The sequence below is a fragment of the Lissotriton helveticus genome, chromosome 12, assembly GCF_964261635.1.
Source record: "Lissotriton helveticus chromosome 12, aLisHel1.1, whole genome shotgun sequence".
Lineage (NCBI taxonomy): Eukaryota > Metazoa > Chordata > Amphibia > Caudata > Salamandridae > Lissotriton > Lissotriton helveticus.
Window position 1 is genome coordinate 364,960,888 of NC_136073.1, and position 20,556 is coordinate 364,981,443.

General features: G+C 40.5%; 1 protein-coding gene across 3 annotated transcripts in view; it reads left to right on the top strand.

The window, feature by feature from the left end:
• Positions 1–20,556, top strand: part of PHKB (phosphorylase kinase regulatory subunit beta) — a 1,437,099-nt gene that overhangs the window by 14,413 nt on the left and 1,402,130 nt on the right. For 2 of the 3 annotated variants that reach the window (XM_078669366.1, XM_078669365.1), the window contains exon 2: positions 8,433–8,522. The exons of the other annotated variant lie outside the window; for it this stretch is intronic. In XM_078669366.1, coding sequence (XP_078525492.1) covers positions 8,453–8,522 — 70 coding nt within the window. In that variant the 5' untranslated portion in view covers positions 8,433–8,452. The remainder of the gene's footprint in view (positions 1–8,432; positions 8,523–20,556) is intronic. 3 annotated transcript variants of the gene reach the window in all.

A 20,556-nucleotide genomic window follows, 5' to 3' on the forward strand; every position in this document is an offset into this window, starting at 1 on the left:
ATAAGGCATTTCTTCCTATCACTGACAATGGCAATCTCTTCTAGATTCTAACCTAGTTCAAAAGCATTCCCATGGATTTAAAAGATTTCATTCTATCAAGTCAGAAGCAGAGAGGTAGGCCTGAATTCCCAGGTCTTGAATGATTGACCACCCCATTTTAATAAGGATGGATCTGTTCCATCCATCAAAATCTGATACAGTGTGGATGGGAATAAACATTACTTTTCTCAGTTAACTTGCAATTCAGACAAAAATCCGAAACTATCCATCTTGTCTATCTCAGCTGACGGTTGAGTAGATGGTTCTGGGATTTACAATAGAAAATTATCAGCATATAGTTGGATGATTTGCTGTACTCCTGACAATTGAATGTTCCAGTCAGACAAGCGGGCCCTGACATGGCAGGCAAATAGTTCAATATCTAGGGTGAACAGAATTGGGCACTGTGGAAATCTGTGTCTCTGTCATCCATTGGCTAGAGAATACCTGGACTGCGCAGGCCCCAGCCGTCATGTCTGTGTATAATAATAGCCAACCTATTATTTGCTGTCCAAATAACATCTTGTCAATGAGCAGATATAGATAGACCCACCTCAGTGAATCAAAAGCTGTTTTCATGTCCATCGAGCATACCACTGACAGCAGACACTTGTCAGGAGTTCATGATATTACCTGGAATAACTGTCTACTAGGTTAAGAATTATGCTAAGGAACAAGCATGCTTTAATTGGGGTGGACCAGTGTAATCAATATCTTCATTATCTTACTCACTGTCACCGTCACAAATATTTTTCATTGATATTGCAGTCTTTAGGAACCTTTGTCCATTGGGTATTAAGCCTATTTGGAGAGCCATTGCTCCTTTAGTTCTTTGCCAACCATACGCTAGATATTAAAGTATGTAGCAAAATTATCATTCACCTTTTTGTCTCTCCTAATCACCTCTAACATTGACTGACTGTACTCACATATATTTTCTTTCTCCTTGAAATTCTGGTAATTTATTTGTCAGTATATTTTAAGGGAACATTGTCTTGTATGTACCTAGACAACAGCAGCATCTTCCACCAGGGCCAAAAGTTAGGACCACTGGACGACCACTCCACCAAACTCGCCCCTTCTGGTCAGCAGCAAATTCAATTCTGGCACCAGTTCGAGAATGCCCTCTAATATGAGACCAGTTTGTCTGAAATTATAATTCATAGTAAAAGGGATCAGATCAGGACAGGAGGTGGGGGGCATATAAAAGGGCTCGGAGTGATTGCATTGAATTACTCAGGCGTTATTATTCAGTGGCGCCAGGTCTGCCCGAAAGTTCCTACTTCCACATGCATTGGTGTTTTCAAGTTTCAGTACTTGTATCACCGTCGCAGTGTCTGTTCTCATAGGTGCACATCGCCACAAGTGCCTAATCTCTCATATTTCATAGTCCTCAGGGTGCATCATGTCCACCTTATGGACTTTGTGTCTTTGCACATGGATTGCGGTCGGGGAGCCACACTCCATACAGCAGGACTAAATTGTCCGACCTGTTACTCTAGTAAGTTAACCCCCTGTGTGTGTGGGGGGGAGCGGCTATCATTGCCCCCATTCTTAAATACTGCAGTCCCCCAATTGTTCAGGCATTTGGATTCCAACCACCATTACAGCTTGGATGCACCTGGCACTCCAGTGGTCAATGGATGCATGCCATACACCCTTTCGTCCTGATTTGTCTTTAACACTGTTCCAAGCTGTTTGGTTTGACTCTTCTTCCTTTATTTCGATCTTCGCCGTCCTTGATTTTCGCCTTCTGCCGGCTTTTTGTCAGCACCCTGCTTTGCATGATCTTGGGATCTCACTTGGCTGCAACTCAGTGCCCAGTGAACTCTCTGTTGGCGTCAGAGCTCCCCCACCTCACAGTGGCTCTGTGATGGCAGCTTGCATGCTTTATCCAAATGGACAGCCTTATCATGATGGATTACTGGGGGTATGTGGGAGATACAAGAATCGCTCCCTATCAACCATCTTATTGGCCATGAATCTTTATATGTCTCTCTGGAACTCACTCTGAAAGACCGCAGCTACGACATTCTCCATAAGGCGTACAGTTCATTAGCCTGGAGTGCTGCAACACTTTTTCTAATTAATTTAACAGAAACTCATTGTGATCGCCCATACCTTGGATGCGGCCCAATGCATTCTAGTTATTAGCCTTTTTATGGTCTGGCTTAAAAGTGCAACTGTCGCTAAACAATTATGTGGGGACCACTAAGAGAGGGGCACACACATGTCATTGTAATGCTCTAAAAGGCTTTTAGATAACTAGATAATTTATGTTGTTGTTCTGTGGCAGCAGCCCAGATGGGCCAGGCTTTTCAGTGCAACTGTCACCTGACCTTTTAACCTATGCCAATATTATGCTATAGTACTTTGCTATCGAGCAAATGCATACTCCCTGCTATAAACGTGTAATGCTTCACAACACCCCCCAAAAAAAATCATTTACAGCTAGACCTATTGACATTGCTAATCCTTTGGCAAGTAGTTTTGGATTGAATTTGAAAACCATTATAGTGCGCTAGCCTCTCCTTTCTCATTAGTTCTGTACTCTTTTTAACGTTAAGCTTAATCTAGGCACTCTGTGTCTCACAGCTCTTACCCATTTAAAGAAATGCTTGCATGCAAAACCATTTTGGGTTGGTATTTTTGTTATTTTGAGGGTAAAGGGGGAAATGTCCATTCGCTACGTCACATTTCTTGAGCCTTTCTCAGTTAGTGAACTTTTATTGCCATGCAGGTCTTCTACATCTTGGGTCCCAGATGTGAAATTCTCAGGCGTTATTTAACGCCAATATTAGCACCCTGACTGCTGGGGTCCATGCGCCCCCCATTTGATGATGCAGTTATGTGCCTTTCTCTGAGGTAAACCAGACAAGTCAGTTTTTTCTCATTTATGACTACATTTTTACGCCTGTCACCCATGAAAGGCTGGTTCTGACTGCCCTTAATGGCTCAATGAAAGCAGCATACCTATTTTTCAGGCAAGACTCACACAACAACAACTTGTAGCCGCTTTTCAAGTCTTGATAAATACTTCTGTATCTTTCTTGATCCTTCGCCCTGACCTTGTTTGTCTGGAAGTTTGAGTCATACAAATGTTTACATAACCAGTCTGTGATGGTGCACTTTCATATATTTCTAGAAGGATGCCTACAGGTGACTTCTGGTCCAGCGCTCATGAACTGCGCACTTTATTTTGGATCTCTTTGTTATCCTTTTGACTAGGATAATTTGGAATGTGTGTTTACATCAGGTCTTGCATTTTGATCCATAGTCAGCAGTTCGAATAGATTAGTTCTGGTCGCATGTACATTTTGCACAAGTAGCACAGAACTTTGTAAGCAATTCTCAGACCAGTAGGGAGGTAGTAGAGTTCAATTCTGCACAAGCAGCATCTTTTTGTGAAGGTATCTTCATAATCCTTTTGACATTATTGCCCGTTTATCCATGTTTTTGTGAAAGGTTGATGTATATTAAGTTGCAGCATTGAAGTCTAAAACTTGTGCAGAATCGGTTTCCAGTCTTCCATGTTGTTTCTGCATCAGGCCATGTGGGTGGCAAGTTGGTGCAACATGCATTTGTTTTGTTGATAACATTGCAATATCTTGTCTTCCCTATCAGTGTAGACCCAGTGGTCTACACGGACTAAATATCTGGTCAAAAACATTATTTTTATGCTCTAACGTTCTTTTGAGGCCTTCCTAACATAACATAATCTGTATTTGTAAAGCTCATGTTTGCTTCTTGAGGCATCTTGTCGCTGAAGCACAGGTGTTTGTTTCCACCTCCGTGGTGCGCATTTTCTGGCCCAAAGGAGGGTGAACCGCTGAATAGACCAGCCAGGACTTAAACCTGTGGCCAGGAGATTAAACACGGGTTTCTGGAGTGCGTTGGCCTACTGAGCCCCCAGACACAGCTTAACGTGAAGGGACTGAACACAATATGTTATGCCGTACACAAAGAATACTATAAATCCTTGAGAAATTCGCATTTTATAAGCCAGTTAGTTGAAGGTGCCATTTTTTCATTTATTTCGTATTTTGTTTTTAGGCTCTCTCACCATCGCTGATTAACTTTATAATAAAGGTCTATATACTCCAAGCGTGAAATAGAACTTCATTGCCCAAATACTTAATTGGAAAAAAACATAATCCCCATCTTGGGAGATAAACATAAAAATCTCGAAAGCATAGCTCTGAGGAAGAACATACATATTGTCAGTGGTTTGTACGTACTACAGTTACCCAAGGGCGAGCAACGCCAACCAATATTAAAATGGCAAAATCAATGCGTCTTCGGAGGAGTTTGAAAATGTCAGCTGCAGCCCTTTCTGAACTGATGGAAGAGGTTTCTCAGGAGAACAACAGATATTTAACCCCGAATTGTGTCCAGTTCTAGACTTGATCATGTACTCCATTCAAAGAAAGTTTACAATTGCAGGAGGGAGCCAGTGAACCAATTCATTTATTTTTTTTGTTATGTTTCTGAACGTAGAGTCCAAATGGTTAACAGAAAATGAAGTGATATTTTCATTAACCATATCATCATGACATGTGTAGGGAGAAGTTTGAGAGAAACATGTTGGTTTATTTGCATTCTGCTTTGACCCCATTTTCCAAATCTTATCATGCAAAATATTTATGCTGTTTTCTTTCACTTTCCCAGAACAGTGATCCATATGTGGTATGTGGTACATGAGGTAACAACAGCTGAAACGTGAGGCCAGTAATGACTTTTGGTTTCATCAGACCTTTTTAGCAGGAGCATATCTCTTTTGTGACTGGACGAGTAGCTACTTAGTAGATCTTGGCCCATCATTTGTATTCAGTAGACTTCTATGTTCGATTACCACTGATCTACTCAGCATCTAAACTATGTCACACATTTGTTAAAGGCGGAGGCCTGGTTTATCAGACCCTAAGTGTTTTGTGAAGCGTGTTGTGAACCGTGCATCAAGCGCTGCTGTTTAACAAGTAAAGATAACGGAGTGATAGCTGCTCTTCAGCAAATTTGCAAGTATATCCCATGCACTGCAGTTTGAAAGGAATTCCACAAAGTATGTCCAAGAGCGCGTTCTTAAATGGGACCATACATTTATTTTAGAAACGCCATATCAGTGCCAGACATCGATGAGAAGACCCATATCGCAGTGGAACATTTTGACTTTAACATCCGCTGAGACATACAAACAAAAACGCTGCTCAAAAGCCATCCCACGGGTGCAGGCTGATTGGATAAATACTAAGCTGTCAACTGAGATTTTGACATAGTGTCATCTTTCCTGTCTACTTTACCTTACATTTGTCAGCTTTGGTCGCATCTGTCTCTGATTCAGACACAATCTGCCCATAGTCATCTTTATAAAGGCACAAAGACATGATAAGCCAGCCGGCTCTGCCGGCTGTCAGAATGTGCTAGCTCGACAACAGAAACTTATCGTTCAGAGAGGTCTATCACTGCTGCCTTAAGACAAATGTCATCTCCGTCTTCATAGTGGTCAGTAGAATGTAGCAGAATTTTTACGTTAGTCTTACCCTACTTGGGTAGCTGCCGCGCTCTACAAACTGAAAAAATAAATAAATACATTTCCTAATCGTAGTTCTGACCAGGTGAGACACATTAGGGCGGCAGGTCTTGCATTCTACATCAAGCACTATCGTCCTGCTCACTGAGGGCTACAGCGGCTGGAAGCCCATCCATACTCTACAGTGCCTCTAATTCAAGGACTGAAATTTAATTAAAAAAAAAAGACTAACATAGCCTGCCTTTGAAATGTTATTTGTTTTGCCGTCAATTCTCTTTCATAAACATTCCAATCTTAAAAAATGATGGTTGTATTGGATGTATTTACTTACAGCAACCATTTTCTTGAGATTGTGCATTACATTTATGCACCGTGTGGCAAATTCCACTGTCGCAATCCCCTGAAGATCATGTTCAAGTCGCATGCTGCAGGAGCACGTTCTGAATGCACGTGCTCAAATAGCTGTTTCAATTAATCTTTTATGCCAAAAAAGAAATTGAATGAAAACCGTGACACTAAAATAGACCTCAGAAGAGGAAGTACACGGATGAATCGCTTGATGAGATCTCTTATGGGCCAGCTGATTTATTGGAAAATGGACCTACTCTAGATGGCTTTAATCTCTTCTTGTTTTGCAAACGACCACAAATGAAATAGTAGCGAAACCTTTGTGTTTTTAAGTGCTTTGTTGTTAAACTGTACTTTCTGATGACTACTTCTGGCTCGCATATGTCTTCAGCTATTTCTCTACTTTATAGTTAAAATACATGGCAGTGTTTTGAAATTGTCTGTTATTTTATGAAGTGATGTGAACAGATAGATAAGGGAAAAATCCTGGATAAGGAGACCAAATCAACCCAATTTCACATCTCTTGTAGTGTAGATTATGTCATCATCTGGCAATTTATTTTACACAATAATGAGTAGTGGCCAATTTTTCCACTAATCACAGAAATTAGGTCTGCGAATTCTCATATTACCACAACATAAAAATAACGACCTCTCTCCTAGACAGCCAACTAATTTCTTGGAACTACGATAGCAAAGCAGATTATTCCTCCTGATATATAGAGAGATCACTGAACCAATTCTATTTGACACAGGCCGATTCACAAAGTTTTGGTGCACTCAAGTGATATTTACTGATGATCACAATCCCCAGAAATCAAGACCGGTGGACATTTCTACCCACAGATCCGATTTAGTGACTGCATACATTGTGCCATTTTTGCAGAGATTTTTTTTGGAGTAAATCTTCAACCTTTAGTACACAAGTTGGTATTCCTCGATGGTTGTCCAGCACAGTTTATGAAAACCGATAATTAAAAAAAAATTGAATTTCAAAAGCTTTTTGCAGATTAATCCCTAGTCATAAAATGAAGGGAAAACCACTAATGTAAAAGGCAGTAGCAAGTGAGCTTTCACATTGGAAAATCGGAGATTAAAACCACATATTTATTGGTGGGTTAGGACGAGGAGCTTTTTACGAAGTGAAATGTTTTACCACTGGAGAAAAATGCTAAAAGGAAAAATGTGTTTGTGCGCAACTCTTCCATGCCTACTTGTTGCAGTTTTTTATAATCTTGTGGGAATTCCACTGGACTACGAATGGGAGACCAGATCTAATTGTGAAAGTATATGACGGGGTTCCAATATGGTTTTATCAATGCCAAGTGCCTAAAAGTCCGAAATCCTAGGCGCAAGTCGACTAGTGATGGATGTACACTGTTTTTTATGTCAATACGGGCTTTTTAATTTTGTTGTAGAGCTTACATCAGTTCTGAGTATGCAGTATAGACGTAAGGGATGTCTAGATATCAGCCAATAAAAAAAAAAAATCATGGGGCGCTGTGCGGCAGGAGCCATGGAAGTCCTTATATCGCGTCTAAACCTATAGCTTGAGAGCTTATATTTGTATGTATGTAAGGTTTTTTCTGTATTCTAATTCAGAGCAAATTAAACCTGAAAACAAATGCTGATAAGAGATAAAAAAAAACAGTTTCTAGCAATCCTCCAAGAAATTTGTAATGATTTCTTTGACCCGCTCTAGTAGTTCCGGCTGAAAGTCTTCCAATCTATCTACAGATCGCAGAGAGGTGCAAGACATCTGCATCATGCGATTATGCTCTTTTAGAAAGCACTTCAATTAATAAATTCAGTACAATCTATACTACTCCATCTCTCCCAAAAAATAATTTACATAGATTTTAAGACGACTATCTTTCAATTATGCTTTCAATCCCATTTTAAACTGATTGGCATTAATCATTAATTCTAAATATAAATTCGTTTTTTTCTTTTGTGCTGATATTAGGACTCCTCCTTACTGTAACCCCACAAGCTGCATGTTATTCACCTTCAGCATGTTCTGCATTGTCTGTAATATCTAGATGAACCCTGGATGAAGAAAATTGGCATAACATGCAAATTGAGTATTTCATAGGGAAAAAAAGTCTGGTCCATCATAGTCGAAATGAATCACCATGCCTAATTGCATGCAGGAAATGATTGCTGCTATTGTGTTTGTCAAATTTGTTGTGGTATGTAATTCTAAAAATAGAAACTAACAACATATCAGATGAGTTAAATACCTGATGAAGATGTGCATTTTTCCAATAAGTCATAATTTTTGGAATGTTTGATTTAAGAATTGAAGGAATTTGATATTAACAAAAAAACATTTTCAAAATGTTTTGATTGTGTGCAATGTAATCTAAGGGCAGCTGAACAATGATTAATATGTTGTCTTCTGATTTTGTTTTTGATTCATGTCATGTTCGCAACTCTACTAACAGTGCTCTCATTTAATTTCATGGTGATGGCCTTTAACCTCTACTAATAATGTCTGGACTTTGCGGTAGTTTAGCCTGAGACGTTTGTGGTTAGATGCATCCGTGTGAAATGGCGAGTTCAGATGAAGACAAGCCGTCCTCGCCGCATGTCTACTGGAGGTCTGGTAAGTGTGTGGACCGGGGAAGGTCATTCCATTAAACGTTTTGTATTTTAGTCCCTAACTCAAACATCTGCATGTCATTTGTCTGTTATCTAAGTAAAACCAAACTGTCCAATTGTAAGTAATTGCTGTTGATATGAATGAAGGATTTGAGCTGAATGTACATGGTTAGTTCCTAGTCAATCGATAATTAATAGTTGAATAAGTTGGCTTCAATGGGTAAACCATTGTCTTGTTTGAGTTTAACCATTTACCGAAGTGTATTGGGGCCTAAAAACAATGAATGGGTGACTTGCAATACCATTACAGCACGGTTTTATACTTTATGAGCCTAGTAGTTTGCTTGCACATTAAGGCGCTTTTGAATTCGAGGTGAGCCTAGAATACAGAACGGCATTTAGAGTTTATTGTATCAGAGGCGCATGCAGGCCAATCTCTACAAAAGCTGTTTAGTCTAGACTCCTAATAGAAGATGACTCTATATACAAGTATAATGCAGCTATCAAGTAACTACGCTACCATGATCTATCTAGCGCTTTAATTGTGCAGGCGGTTGTGGGTGGTGAGGACCAGGACTTCTTTTCAATCATCAGACTTTGATCCAGAGCAACAGAGACAGCGGCAGGAAAAGCAGAAATAAGTAAGAAGAGAAAGATAGGAAAAAGAGACAGAGGGAGAAAAGCAGGGATGAAAATAATCTGCAAAAGTGAGATCAAGAAACAGGAAATGTAGAGTGGCGGAAGAAAGCGGATTGGGGTGGAGTCCAGACTGAGCAGCAATGGTATTCAACAACCCCACCAGCAGGCTCCTAAGAAAAACAGTAGGCCCCTGCACTTTATTTATTTGCTTATTTATTTATGCATTTATTTGTTTGTACAATTTAATCACTTACTTTGATGTTGTTTATATCATGTCTATGCTCTTGCTGGTTTAATAAATGCCATGCTCGCAGCAAAGACCGACAGAATTCTGGCTATATCACTTCAAAAGAGATCTGAGATAGGCACACTTACTGGGGCAGTAGACCACTAAGGACATAATAGAGTTTGACCCATAAACCCAGTTAAAGCCTGTTAAATGTGAACCGTTGAAGTGAGGCAGGAAGTAGAGGGATGTTTGGAGAAGTATTTTACTCCAAAATGTCCTGCAAGACTGTTAATTTTCAATACCTCTCAGTGCTAAGACCACTAAGGGCCTGATTACGATGTCAGTCGGAGTTGCCTCTGAACGGCATCTCAGCAGATGCGGAACCGATCGACTTCCAGTCGGCGGTCCCAACATCGCAATTAGGATGCGGTCGCAAAGTTTCATTTTACAAGGGGAGCATGTGTGGCGGTCCGACACTGCAGTACAAGCTCCAATTGTGCAATGGAAGTTTTTGCACATCCGTGCACCATGTGGCCATAGGTACCTTCCAGGGCCACACGCGGAGTGCCTGGGGAGAAGGGGGCTCTGTTTGGGGCTCCCAAAGTTGCTTTCCGACAGTCTATGTTGGAAAGGCCAACATGGAAAGGCTGTTGGAAATCGACATCATAATCACGATGCCGGAAACCCCGTCTTTAAGTGATTATGAGCGGCGTCCGATGGGCTCAAGTAGCCCGTCGAAACCAAGTAGGTTTACAGTCTGACTCCCGAATTACAATGCCGGCTGTCAGAGTGTAAACCTACCATGTCGGTCGGAAAGCCCCCGACCAGCGGTCGTAGGCTTTCTGACCGACCTCATGATAAGGCCATAAGTATCTAACTTGCAAATAGATTCTATTTTTTCTCCTCTGGTCACAATTGTATTTTGACTTCACACCCCGAAGTGATGCTCCATTTTGTCAAGCAAAGCGTCCTTCAGTGAGGGGTTGGATAATTAATGCCGCCAGCATGGTTGAGCTGCCAAATCTGTAGTTCAGTTTTATTTGATTATTTTAGCAATACATGGATCGGAATATCAGTAGATTTGGTTTTATGTTATAAATAAACCTATGCAGATTTTGCTGTATAGCCACAGTCTGCTTATGAATGAATGATTACATATTTGTATCGCGCATGGCTACCCGGAGGCATCCCAGCGCTTATTCTGTGACAGTCTTTATAAACCGATTAATTGTGGGTCTTGATGGAGCAGTCATATTTTGAAAATGCACATCTCATAAAGCAAACCAGATGCACAAAACATAAGTGCACTCCTGGGAAATACCATAATTCTGGGTTTCCTCTGGATCCCTTTTTGACCTTTGATCTGAATGGGACCCAGATAATGGATAAAAACCATTAAGGTTTGTAAAAAAAAATGTAAAAACATTGTATGGAATGGCCTCTGCACCCCCCCCCCTCCGCCCCCCCCGCCTACCACCCGCATATCACGGGTGTCATGCTTCTCATTGGCCAATGATGAAGCATGACACCCACCTGGGGACGGTAAGTCCATTTCTTACTTACTAGAACTAGATGGTCTCTCTATTGTTCCACGCCTGGGTGGTCTGTGGGCGGTGCGATATTGCTTGGAACGCAAAAATTGTCTTAAGTTGCTTCACAAACTTGTTTGCACAAAGCACTCCACTGTTGTTGTTAACGTTTGTGGCCACAATTCGTCTAATTTCAAATGCAAAAGCTTGGACGTGTACAAAATGTCTTTCTCGGAGAAATGTCACTAGGTTGAACATAGCTTATCACACCTCTCTTTACCATAACAACTTAAAATTATCATTAGCAACAACAAAATCACTTCTTTGAGCACTGGGTTAAACATTGCTGTATCTACTATTAAAATTAATAGTTTATGCTTTTTATTATCAGGACAGCTTAAGTAGGCTATGCATTTGTTTTATCGATCATATAAAATAATTATTACCATTTAAAGTATGTTTTTAACTTCTGCTAATAAGACTATTAGTATTACAGCACCAGAAGGTTGTAAATTGCTTGCATTCACAAAGTGACTGCCCTAGAATCCAGTTAATGATGCTGCATGTGCTTGGCAGTATTACAATTTGTAATCCCACCTAAAAGTTACAGGTTATTGCAAATGTAACAATTTGGAAAAAGTGTTTCTGTATCACCGTAAATCTACTGACATTTCATGCAGGGAATATGTATTTGAAACACCATGCTCACTTTCGTATACAAAGAGCAGTCCTTTAGTATCAATGCCCAAGTATGGCACTCCATGGTTGTTTTATTCCTGGGTTTTACCAATGTTAATGGATATTTCAAAAATGGTTTCTTTTACCCTGAAATGTGCTGCTTTATAGCACACTAGACAGGGAAGGTGTTTAGCAGTGGTCTCTGCTTGGTCTAGTTTTGGTGCACAGCTTTTCACCATGGGTCCACCAAGAATTTTGATCCTTTCTGAAAAATGGCAGCAATGGAAATAAACTCTCTAGGTTAAGAAAATTGGGTTGAATTTATTTCCTACAGAGCAACTATTCTACAGAGTTTTCTATAGCGCGAAATTGACCCGAAGTATCGGGTATCAGAGCACCAGTTGCGTTACATGAGGACACATTCTTTTTGGTTGGTCACGGGGAGATTAAGTGATTTGCCCAGAATCACCGGATGTTCAGCGTCATTACCGAAACTCGAACCTGGTTCCCAGATTCGAGGTTGACCGCCCTAGCCGTTGGGCCAACTCCTCTCCCCAATGCGTAAAATGTTTGTTTCCAGCAAGTATGCAACATCTTGTTGGTGTAGTTATTCTGTTTGTCATTAGAATGCAAGGTAACACTGTGGTTAACCTATGAGTACATGTGCAGCAGTGCAGTATATCGTATCCAGGCGAATATGAACCAAAAAGCACTCCCCTATGACCTATATTTGATTTTGCAAAAGTATGAATCTGGTATGGGTATCAATAAATGCCAAACATCAAATATTTATAACATTACAACAACACATTTTGGTTTTATGAAGTTATGTTTATTATTTTCATTAACTTCTTTTTTCTTTTTACCACTGCATTAAATGCCATTTTTTTTTAACACAAGTAGTCCTAAAACCCTATCCGGAATGATGCGTACTCTGGGCATAGGCCGAGTCCAACAAGCATTGGCATTTTCATAGACTGTTTTGGTGGCTATTGCACTATTGGTATCATATACCAAGTGTAGGCTGAACAAGATGGAAAGAAGTTCTACAGCTGAACACTTCCTGTCATGTGACTTGGCGTCCTTTCGTATGACAGATGATCCTGCTAAGACTTCACTAGGGAAATCCAGAATGTAGAATCTAGCTAAATATAAAAATCAAGTATGTGCTTCACTGTTATTAGCTCTCCTCCATTAGTGTTTGCTAATTACTCTTGCTTGAACCTAAACAGTTTTGAATAGCTGAAGAATGGCTCATGTCTGATTTTAAGCACTATTTCAGTGTAACTTAATATTATTCTCTAGACTTCGGGTATATGTGTACATAGTATTGTATTATAGTATTTATAAAGTGCTTACTTTCTCTATATGGCACACCACAGTGCTTGTCTGCCAGGGTAGCACGCTACACAGTATGGGTGTGTGGTTGAGAGAGTGTTTTATATACTTTGAGCCTATGTGAGAAGAGTTTACATGTCATGCATGTTGACCACTGGGGTACGGTTATTATTTTTTGAGCACATCGCTTAGCTTTGTAATGGATGAGGAAATGTGAGAGACAGACATACATTTTCATAATATGTGATGGTAGCTCTGATTGGCTCTGCAGGTCTTAGTAGCTTAGCTTTTATGTTCTCAAATCAGCTTCCTGTGCTGGCAGTGGCAGGAGGTCATACACTCTTTGTTCTTATTAATCTGCAAGAGGAAATGGATGTCGATAAAGAGTGGGCGGAGGTTAAATAAATATATCTGCTGGCTTTTTTTTCTTCAGCTGTCCAATGACGTTATTGGAGTCTTGAAATGGATTATGTCAATACTTCGAGTTAGTGGTTGAAGGGGTTAGATATCCATAAAAACTCATCGGAAACTGATGAGCTTTCCTGCTGTAAATGACTGGTCCAGGGAAATGTGTAAATGTCCATGTGATAACATTTCTGTACAATCGGATATACATATTCTCTTTTTTTGCAAATTTTATGTTATATCCAGGAAAAGATGGATCATGCCTATCCTAAAATACATGAACTTGAGACAGTGTCGCCCTGCTTTTCTCTCTATACAACTCTTGGAGGATATCTTCTCAGTGGCTTCTGTTGTGGCCTTTTTAAAAAGTATTTTCCATTTACGTAAGAAAATGATTATATGAAATTTCTGGCATATGCTGTTATTGTCTAAATTTATTCTTTTTAGCCAAGATGATGTATATTGTTTACTGATGTACTTTTATGGTTATTTATGATTTATAACTGAATAAAGTCATTGAATTGAATAGGTCAGTGCGTTACTGCTTTTGTCAGAGAGATACTTTTGTTACTTGCAGTTTATAAGTTAAAATCCTAACAGAACAGTTAACTAATAACTGTCATCTAAGAGCTGCATGCAGGCTGCAAGGTATACATTAGAGAGGTTTTTTTTATCCCTCCAGTCTTTGATTATCCTAATGTTGAAATAAGTGTTCATTTGGATAGAAATCAATCACTATTAAACTATATTGCCACTAGTATGGTTGTCATGTGGCTCCCACAGCTTGTAGTCCTTAGTCTTATGTTACCATTCCTATACAGTGAATTACACACGTATATTTGATTGGCTCGATGTAAAGTACTCTGACACCCTACACTGGTATGAGTGGCGCTGTAAATCAAATTAGAGAGAGTGTGGTCATGGAGACTTGAAGGCACTGTTAAAGGGTGGTAGTGAGCGAATCTGTGGATGAGGTGGTCATTGGAGGGCCCCAACACACATTGTTGCACAGGGAGCCACCTGCGCTAAATCCATCCCTGCCCTTGAGGCCAAACTGCCTCACCCATTGGTACCTCCATTGGCCTTGTTCGGCAGTAGTAGCTGCAACTCACCAGGAATCAGCAATGCATGATTTGCACGCACACCAAACTAAGTCTGCAAATGTCAGTCTCTCTGCTCCATACACAAGCACTTTTAACATGTGCTGCATGCTATGGGACCACTGGAATTATGCAGCAAAAGAGGAAAATATTATGCTGCAGTGTTGACTAAATTGTGCAGCAAAAAGAAAGGCTGCAGCCTAATGCAGTATGTTTTCTGATACTTTTTATATTTTGACATTTTTACACCTGCGAACAGTCTCTGGAAAGATTTTTCCTTATTAGTACCAATGCAACTTTAGTAACTTTTGATCCGTTTGAGCTACAAGTTAAACATTTCAGATTATGCAGCAGATGTATTATATGGCAGAGGCATAATTATATAGCAAAAATGTGCAAAACTAGGATATTTTGCCATTTATGTTTCAACTGCTCTTTTGGAAAAAGGGAGGAGAAGTGCTCCATGGCTCGGAGACAAATGTCTTGTGCTTCCACTTTTGACAGTATTTGGGACATTCTGTGATAAGAAACATGTCCCACTTTGTGAATGTACTTTAATGTCACTAACTCATATTAAACCCTTAAAGAATCATGTGTATCCATTGATTTAATTAAATAACATAATAAGCTGTAACTGGTCAGTGAAATGACAAATACTAAAAATTTGTTTTGTGCAGTCTAGCCATACCTCTAACTCCACTCACTGATCCCACTGATCCCACTGATCCCATCCTTGGGTTATTCCCGTCCTCTGATTTTCCACACACAGTTCCCCTATTTGTTCCCACTTCGACCACTGGTTAGAAGTATGGGTTGAGGCAGTGTCACCATGGAGAGAGTCACTTTTGTGACCTAGAAAGCAGCTTTACATAGTTCTTGGTGCAGGTTGCTTTTGTGATCTGTTACATGAGTTTGCTACATCTGTAGAGTTTTGCCATGAACTCTGGATGGGATTCTAAAATAAGTGAAGAGGAGAAGTTGGAGGAAGAAGGCAAAGAAGGAAAGCAAAAAGTGTGTGTGTGTGTGTGTGTGTATATATATATATATATATATATATTCCACAATTTTATACATAAGTGTAAACTTTCCTTGTTTGTGTTGTTTCCCATATAAAATGTGTATCAAATACATTTAGGATCTTTCATGTAAACGGGCTGCAGACGGTCTTGTTGCTACACGCTCTAGTCCGTGCAGTTACTGTCCTTCTTCTATTGCAAGGTGTTATATTTTATTATATTTCATTGACATTTTAGAGCTGGATGGATGGATGACTTAAAAGTCACATTTGTCTGCAGGCAAAAATAAATCAATATTTTGGCCTTTGCTTGCAATTTACGGTATACTTCAGCATTTCACATTCTCTGACATCCACGGATTTCATTTCGGATACATCCATTAAAGGAGTGTTGTTGTGGTCGTCATGAAAGATTGTCTGAGTCTCTACTGTGATTGAACGATAATGGCGCATGGAATTCAAGAAAGCAACCCCTTACTGTCGACCAATATGTCTGCTGATAATGGAGATTTTCAGTGACGCGAATGTAACAAAGTCACGGGAAGTACTCTTGATTGAGGCATTCAAGCACTAAGCCTAGGTTGACTTAGAGCTTTTTGAATTATGGGAAACCATCTAAATCAGCAATTACAGAGGACCTATCTGCAATGCCACATTACTCTTCATTTAGGCAGCAGATGGCACATCAGTACTGAAGGGCAATGAAGAGAACTGATGGGAAACATAATGTGGGGATTCTATAAACCTGTCAGCTGTGGTTTCTATTTGTTTGCTTATTTATTTTTTGAGTCTCATCTAAACGGATACAATTCAATCTGCAGCTAATCGGCTATGATATTTAAAATAATCATTTTTTGTATATCTGTCAGAAATATATACATTGGTACAGCTTGCTCTGTTAATGGTGTAACTGATGTAAACTCCCTCCTTCTCTGCTGCTTAGGGCCACTGCCTTGGAAATGATTGCACTGCCCAAACGTTTATGTATATTCCAAAATGGCCCATGCTAGGAGAAGAATACTTTTTCAGACAAATGGAAGCACTAGTGCATACCCTCATATAGGATGAAAAGTCCCGTCATATAGCACTAATTGCCCTGCTGAGATGGATATATGATGGGGAACTAGCGCTACAAGACATTGTGAAATTATTGAGTGTCTCAGGTAGTTGTGGTGAACGAATGAGCGTTCCTTACTATTGACCCTCTTGCTATGGGGGCAAAAAGGATATGTGCAGGCTCTTTATTATATAGGTCCTTAGTATACTAGTCTACCAGCACCAACTAGGAGTGTAATAAAGATATGGAAATCTCCATTGGTGTCTGCAGTGGAAGAATAGAACTACATCATAGTATGGTTAACTTGTGCCTAGCGTTGTGTCTCTGAGTCTTTGCCTACTGGGACAGACTCTATATCATCTCTCTGGAAGATGTTTGGTGTAACACTGGCATTTGTTCAGATGTGGCCGAAGTTTTAACTGTCTCAAATGGAATATTACTGTTGCATACAATTTAAGCATGCACTGACATGCCATTTTGACTTTGGTAAAGATAATGCAGGACAGTTCATCTCTTGAATATATGATTCTACAACGCCACTTGAAATCCAAAGTGCTGTCTCAAATACACAGGTCACCGATTTGTAATGTTCTGCACAACTTAGAGATCGACAGAAGAAGCACTGGGATACTGAGCTAGGTCACCAGAGCAAACTGTGGGTCTGGTTCATGGAGCTTCACAAAACATTTTTTGAGTTTGCTTCTGTGACCTTTAAATGCAGATGTCCGAGCAGATCTCACCACACCTTTTTACCAGATTGTTTTCTGGTTCCATTTATGTCTCCAGGTCCTGTACATCTTTTAATGATCCTGATTGTGCTGCGTATTAGAGTGACAACTACAGTTTCTACATGCCCATGAGTTAGCACGTAAATTAACTCAAGTATATAGAACCAAAAGACTTTTTGTCAACTGGAACCTCCCCTCCTTCCACTAATATTCCAAACTCACTTGGTGCATTTGTCTAATAGGAGAGTTTCCTTAAGCTGTGGAATCTTAGAGCAGACACACTAAGGGCCTCACTACAATATCGGTCAGAAAGCCTCCGACCGACAGTCTGATTCTCCTAGACCACGTCAGAACCCATCCGCCGACTCGGTCGGAAACCTTTCCGACTGACCTATTACGATGCTCACGGTCGGAAGGGGAACCGTTCAGTCATTCCGAATCGGTTCCGACTGGCATTCAGAGAATCCGAGTCGGTTGGAGCCGATTCGTACAGCTCAACGGACAGCGTTTCTGACCGACCAATTGGGATGTTGGATTACAACAGCCTTTCCGACTCCTTTTGCCCGACATGGAAAGGCTGTTGGAAACTGACTATGAGGGCCCCTAGCAGGCCTCCCTCTTCATTCTGAGTTTTCTGGTTTGGGCTCGAGGGGCTAGCCAAGGGACCCCCCTGTAAAACCCTGCACAGTGTGGCAGGCACCATGGGGTGCCCGCAACAGGGTGCAAGGTTCTCAGCAGACCCCCTTACCCCATAGGTGCCAGTGATGTCGGTCGGAACACAGGCACTCATTGAAGTCAAAGGAAGTCCGAAACTGTGTTTGAAAGCATCATAATCGGTCCGGCGGAACCGCAGACCGCGAGTCGGTTGGAATCGAATTGGACAAGGAGTCGTGCGGTTTAATTTTCGACCACATCGTAATCAGGCCCTAAGTTGTGATTAAATGGTGAGGAGAAGTGGTGGTCAAGTGAAAGACTGAAGAAGGCAGAGACCAGGTCCCAGGTGGTTGGAGATAAATCTTTGATCAATGTACAATTATTAGTTTAGTCAAAATCCATCTCATGTTCAGTCTTTAGCACCGGCACGTGTAATTTGTAACTCTGGTATGCACAGGGATTTGACTAACATCATGAGGCAATGAAAAACCTTTGTAGTGTAGCTGTGCCCCAGATAAGATTTTCTGAAATGGTAGCAGGGGATAGGTGTCAGAGTACGAAAAGCTTGCCGATTTGCTTTGTGCAAATGGACAAGCCAAGGGACAAACCATGATTCACATCCTTTTTAAGGGTATGCAAGTAAGACCTCCAACCATTTCGAACTATCTCTGATTTCTGACATATAGTCCCATTGTGTTAAGCACTGGTATGACTTTATATTTCCATATATGCACATGCAGAATCTACTACACTAACTTCCCCGTTGATTTGTTTTTTTTGTGTTGGATTGAAACTTTTGTCCTTTACTCTACTTTTTTTTTTTGTATGGGGGTAATGAATGCCATTGGAGTAGTAACTCATGAACCTTATTCAGGGTGGTAGTATAATTTAGGTGAAACCACTCCACAAAATTAGTTGTGATATGGATCCCCCGGTATCTAATATGGCGAGTGTGAGAATAATGTGACCTAATTTCAGCGTGAAGAGCTAACTGGGTACTTGAGGAGCAGAGCTTCAGACTTGGTTAATTTTGTACTCGCTGATATCTGTGAATTCTTGGCAAGTTAATTTACGATGTTTTGCTCATCAGCTGCCAGATATAATATCTTATTGTCCCCAAAGAGTTTAATTTTTGCTGCATCTTTGATTGAGGCCCTGATTCACACATCTTACCTCAATGCAAAGGCCAGAAACTCAATGAATAGAGCAAAAAGAACAGGTGACATAAGGCACCCTTGTCTTTTGCCCCTCTTGATTGTGATGTGCCCTACCATTTGTGAATTAACAATGATTTTGGCATCCGCCTTCTTGTGCAGGTTTTGCAATATTTTTTTTCTTTATTTAAACATTTTGTTAAGCATGAACATGACACAAGGCGGGTATCTGAGCACTTTACAGAAGAAGTGCGACATGCAAACGGAAAGACAATTGTGGCAAAGCAGCAGCAATGTACAGCAATGGTAACAAACGTAAAGGTAAACTGGGGAAATCGGAGCCATGACATTGCTGAATAACATAGGTAGGCAGCGGTGCAAAACAAGTACGGCCGAGACTAAGCTTTTAGCGCAGAGAAGCACTCATAAGTAAAGCTTTCACTTCCATTTTGAAGAACTCTGTTGATAGAATCAGTCTAATTTCCGTAGGTAGGAAGTTCCAGATTCTCAGGGCAATACCTGAGACTGCTCGATTATAGGTTTTCATTTTTTTAAAATTTCTTTGGTTTAAGCATCAAGGTACTGTAGCTCCTAGAGGAGTGGGTACGTCCTGAAAGAACTAGCTTATTTGTAAGGTACAGAGGAGGGCTGAAATGAAGTGCTTTGTGGGTCATACAGGCAGGTTTTAGTTGTATCCTTGCCTCGAATGGTAGCCAATTTTGAGATTTCAAATCCAGGGAAATGTGGTTGGTTTTCTTGAAGCCAGTGATGATCATAGCAGCAGCATTCAGTGAATCCCTGAGAGGGGCCAGACTGTACCTTGGTAGACCACAGAGGGTCGCACTGCCATATTCAAGTCTAGGGATAACTAATGCTTGCACGGCAGATTTGAAGTCATCCGGGGGAAGGAAGGGTTTTAGTTTCCTAAGAATGTTCAATTGAAAGTTCGCTCCTTTGGTCGATGCGCTGATGTGCTCTTGCATGTTCAAGTTCTCTTACAGCACTATTCCCAGAGATCTCGTAGAATCAATGATATGTGGTGTGCATTTTGAGAGCAGAGATTTTTCATATATTTCTTCACAATGAGGGCTTGCTTGGGAGGTGAGATGATAAGGAATTTCGTTTTGAGGGCTTTCAGTTTGAGATGGGTAAATGTTAACCAGTTTTGGGTTTTGTGCAGGGTTCCATTGAGTGTCTTGATGTCGAACGGTGAAGAGATTTTCATGTACAGCGGAGTGTCATCCGCATACATGTGATAATGTATGTTAGATGCTTTGAGGATTTCAGTAAGAGGTTCAAAGAATAGGTTAAAAAGAGTGGGAGAGAGATAACCCATGGGGAACCTCCAGAGTGCCAGGACTGGAATTGGAGAGGGTTTGTTTGGTTTGAACTCTTCAAGTTATGTTATGTAGAACAGCGGCAAACCATTTTAGTACTGAGCCAGAGAACCCCATCCTATGTTCCAAAAGATTCAGGAGGTTGTCATGTTTGAGAGGTCAAGTAAGATTAAAA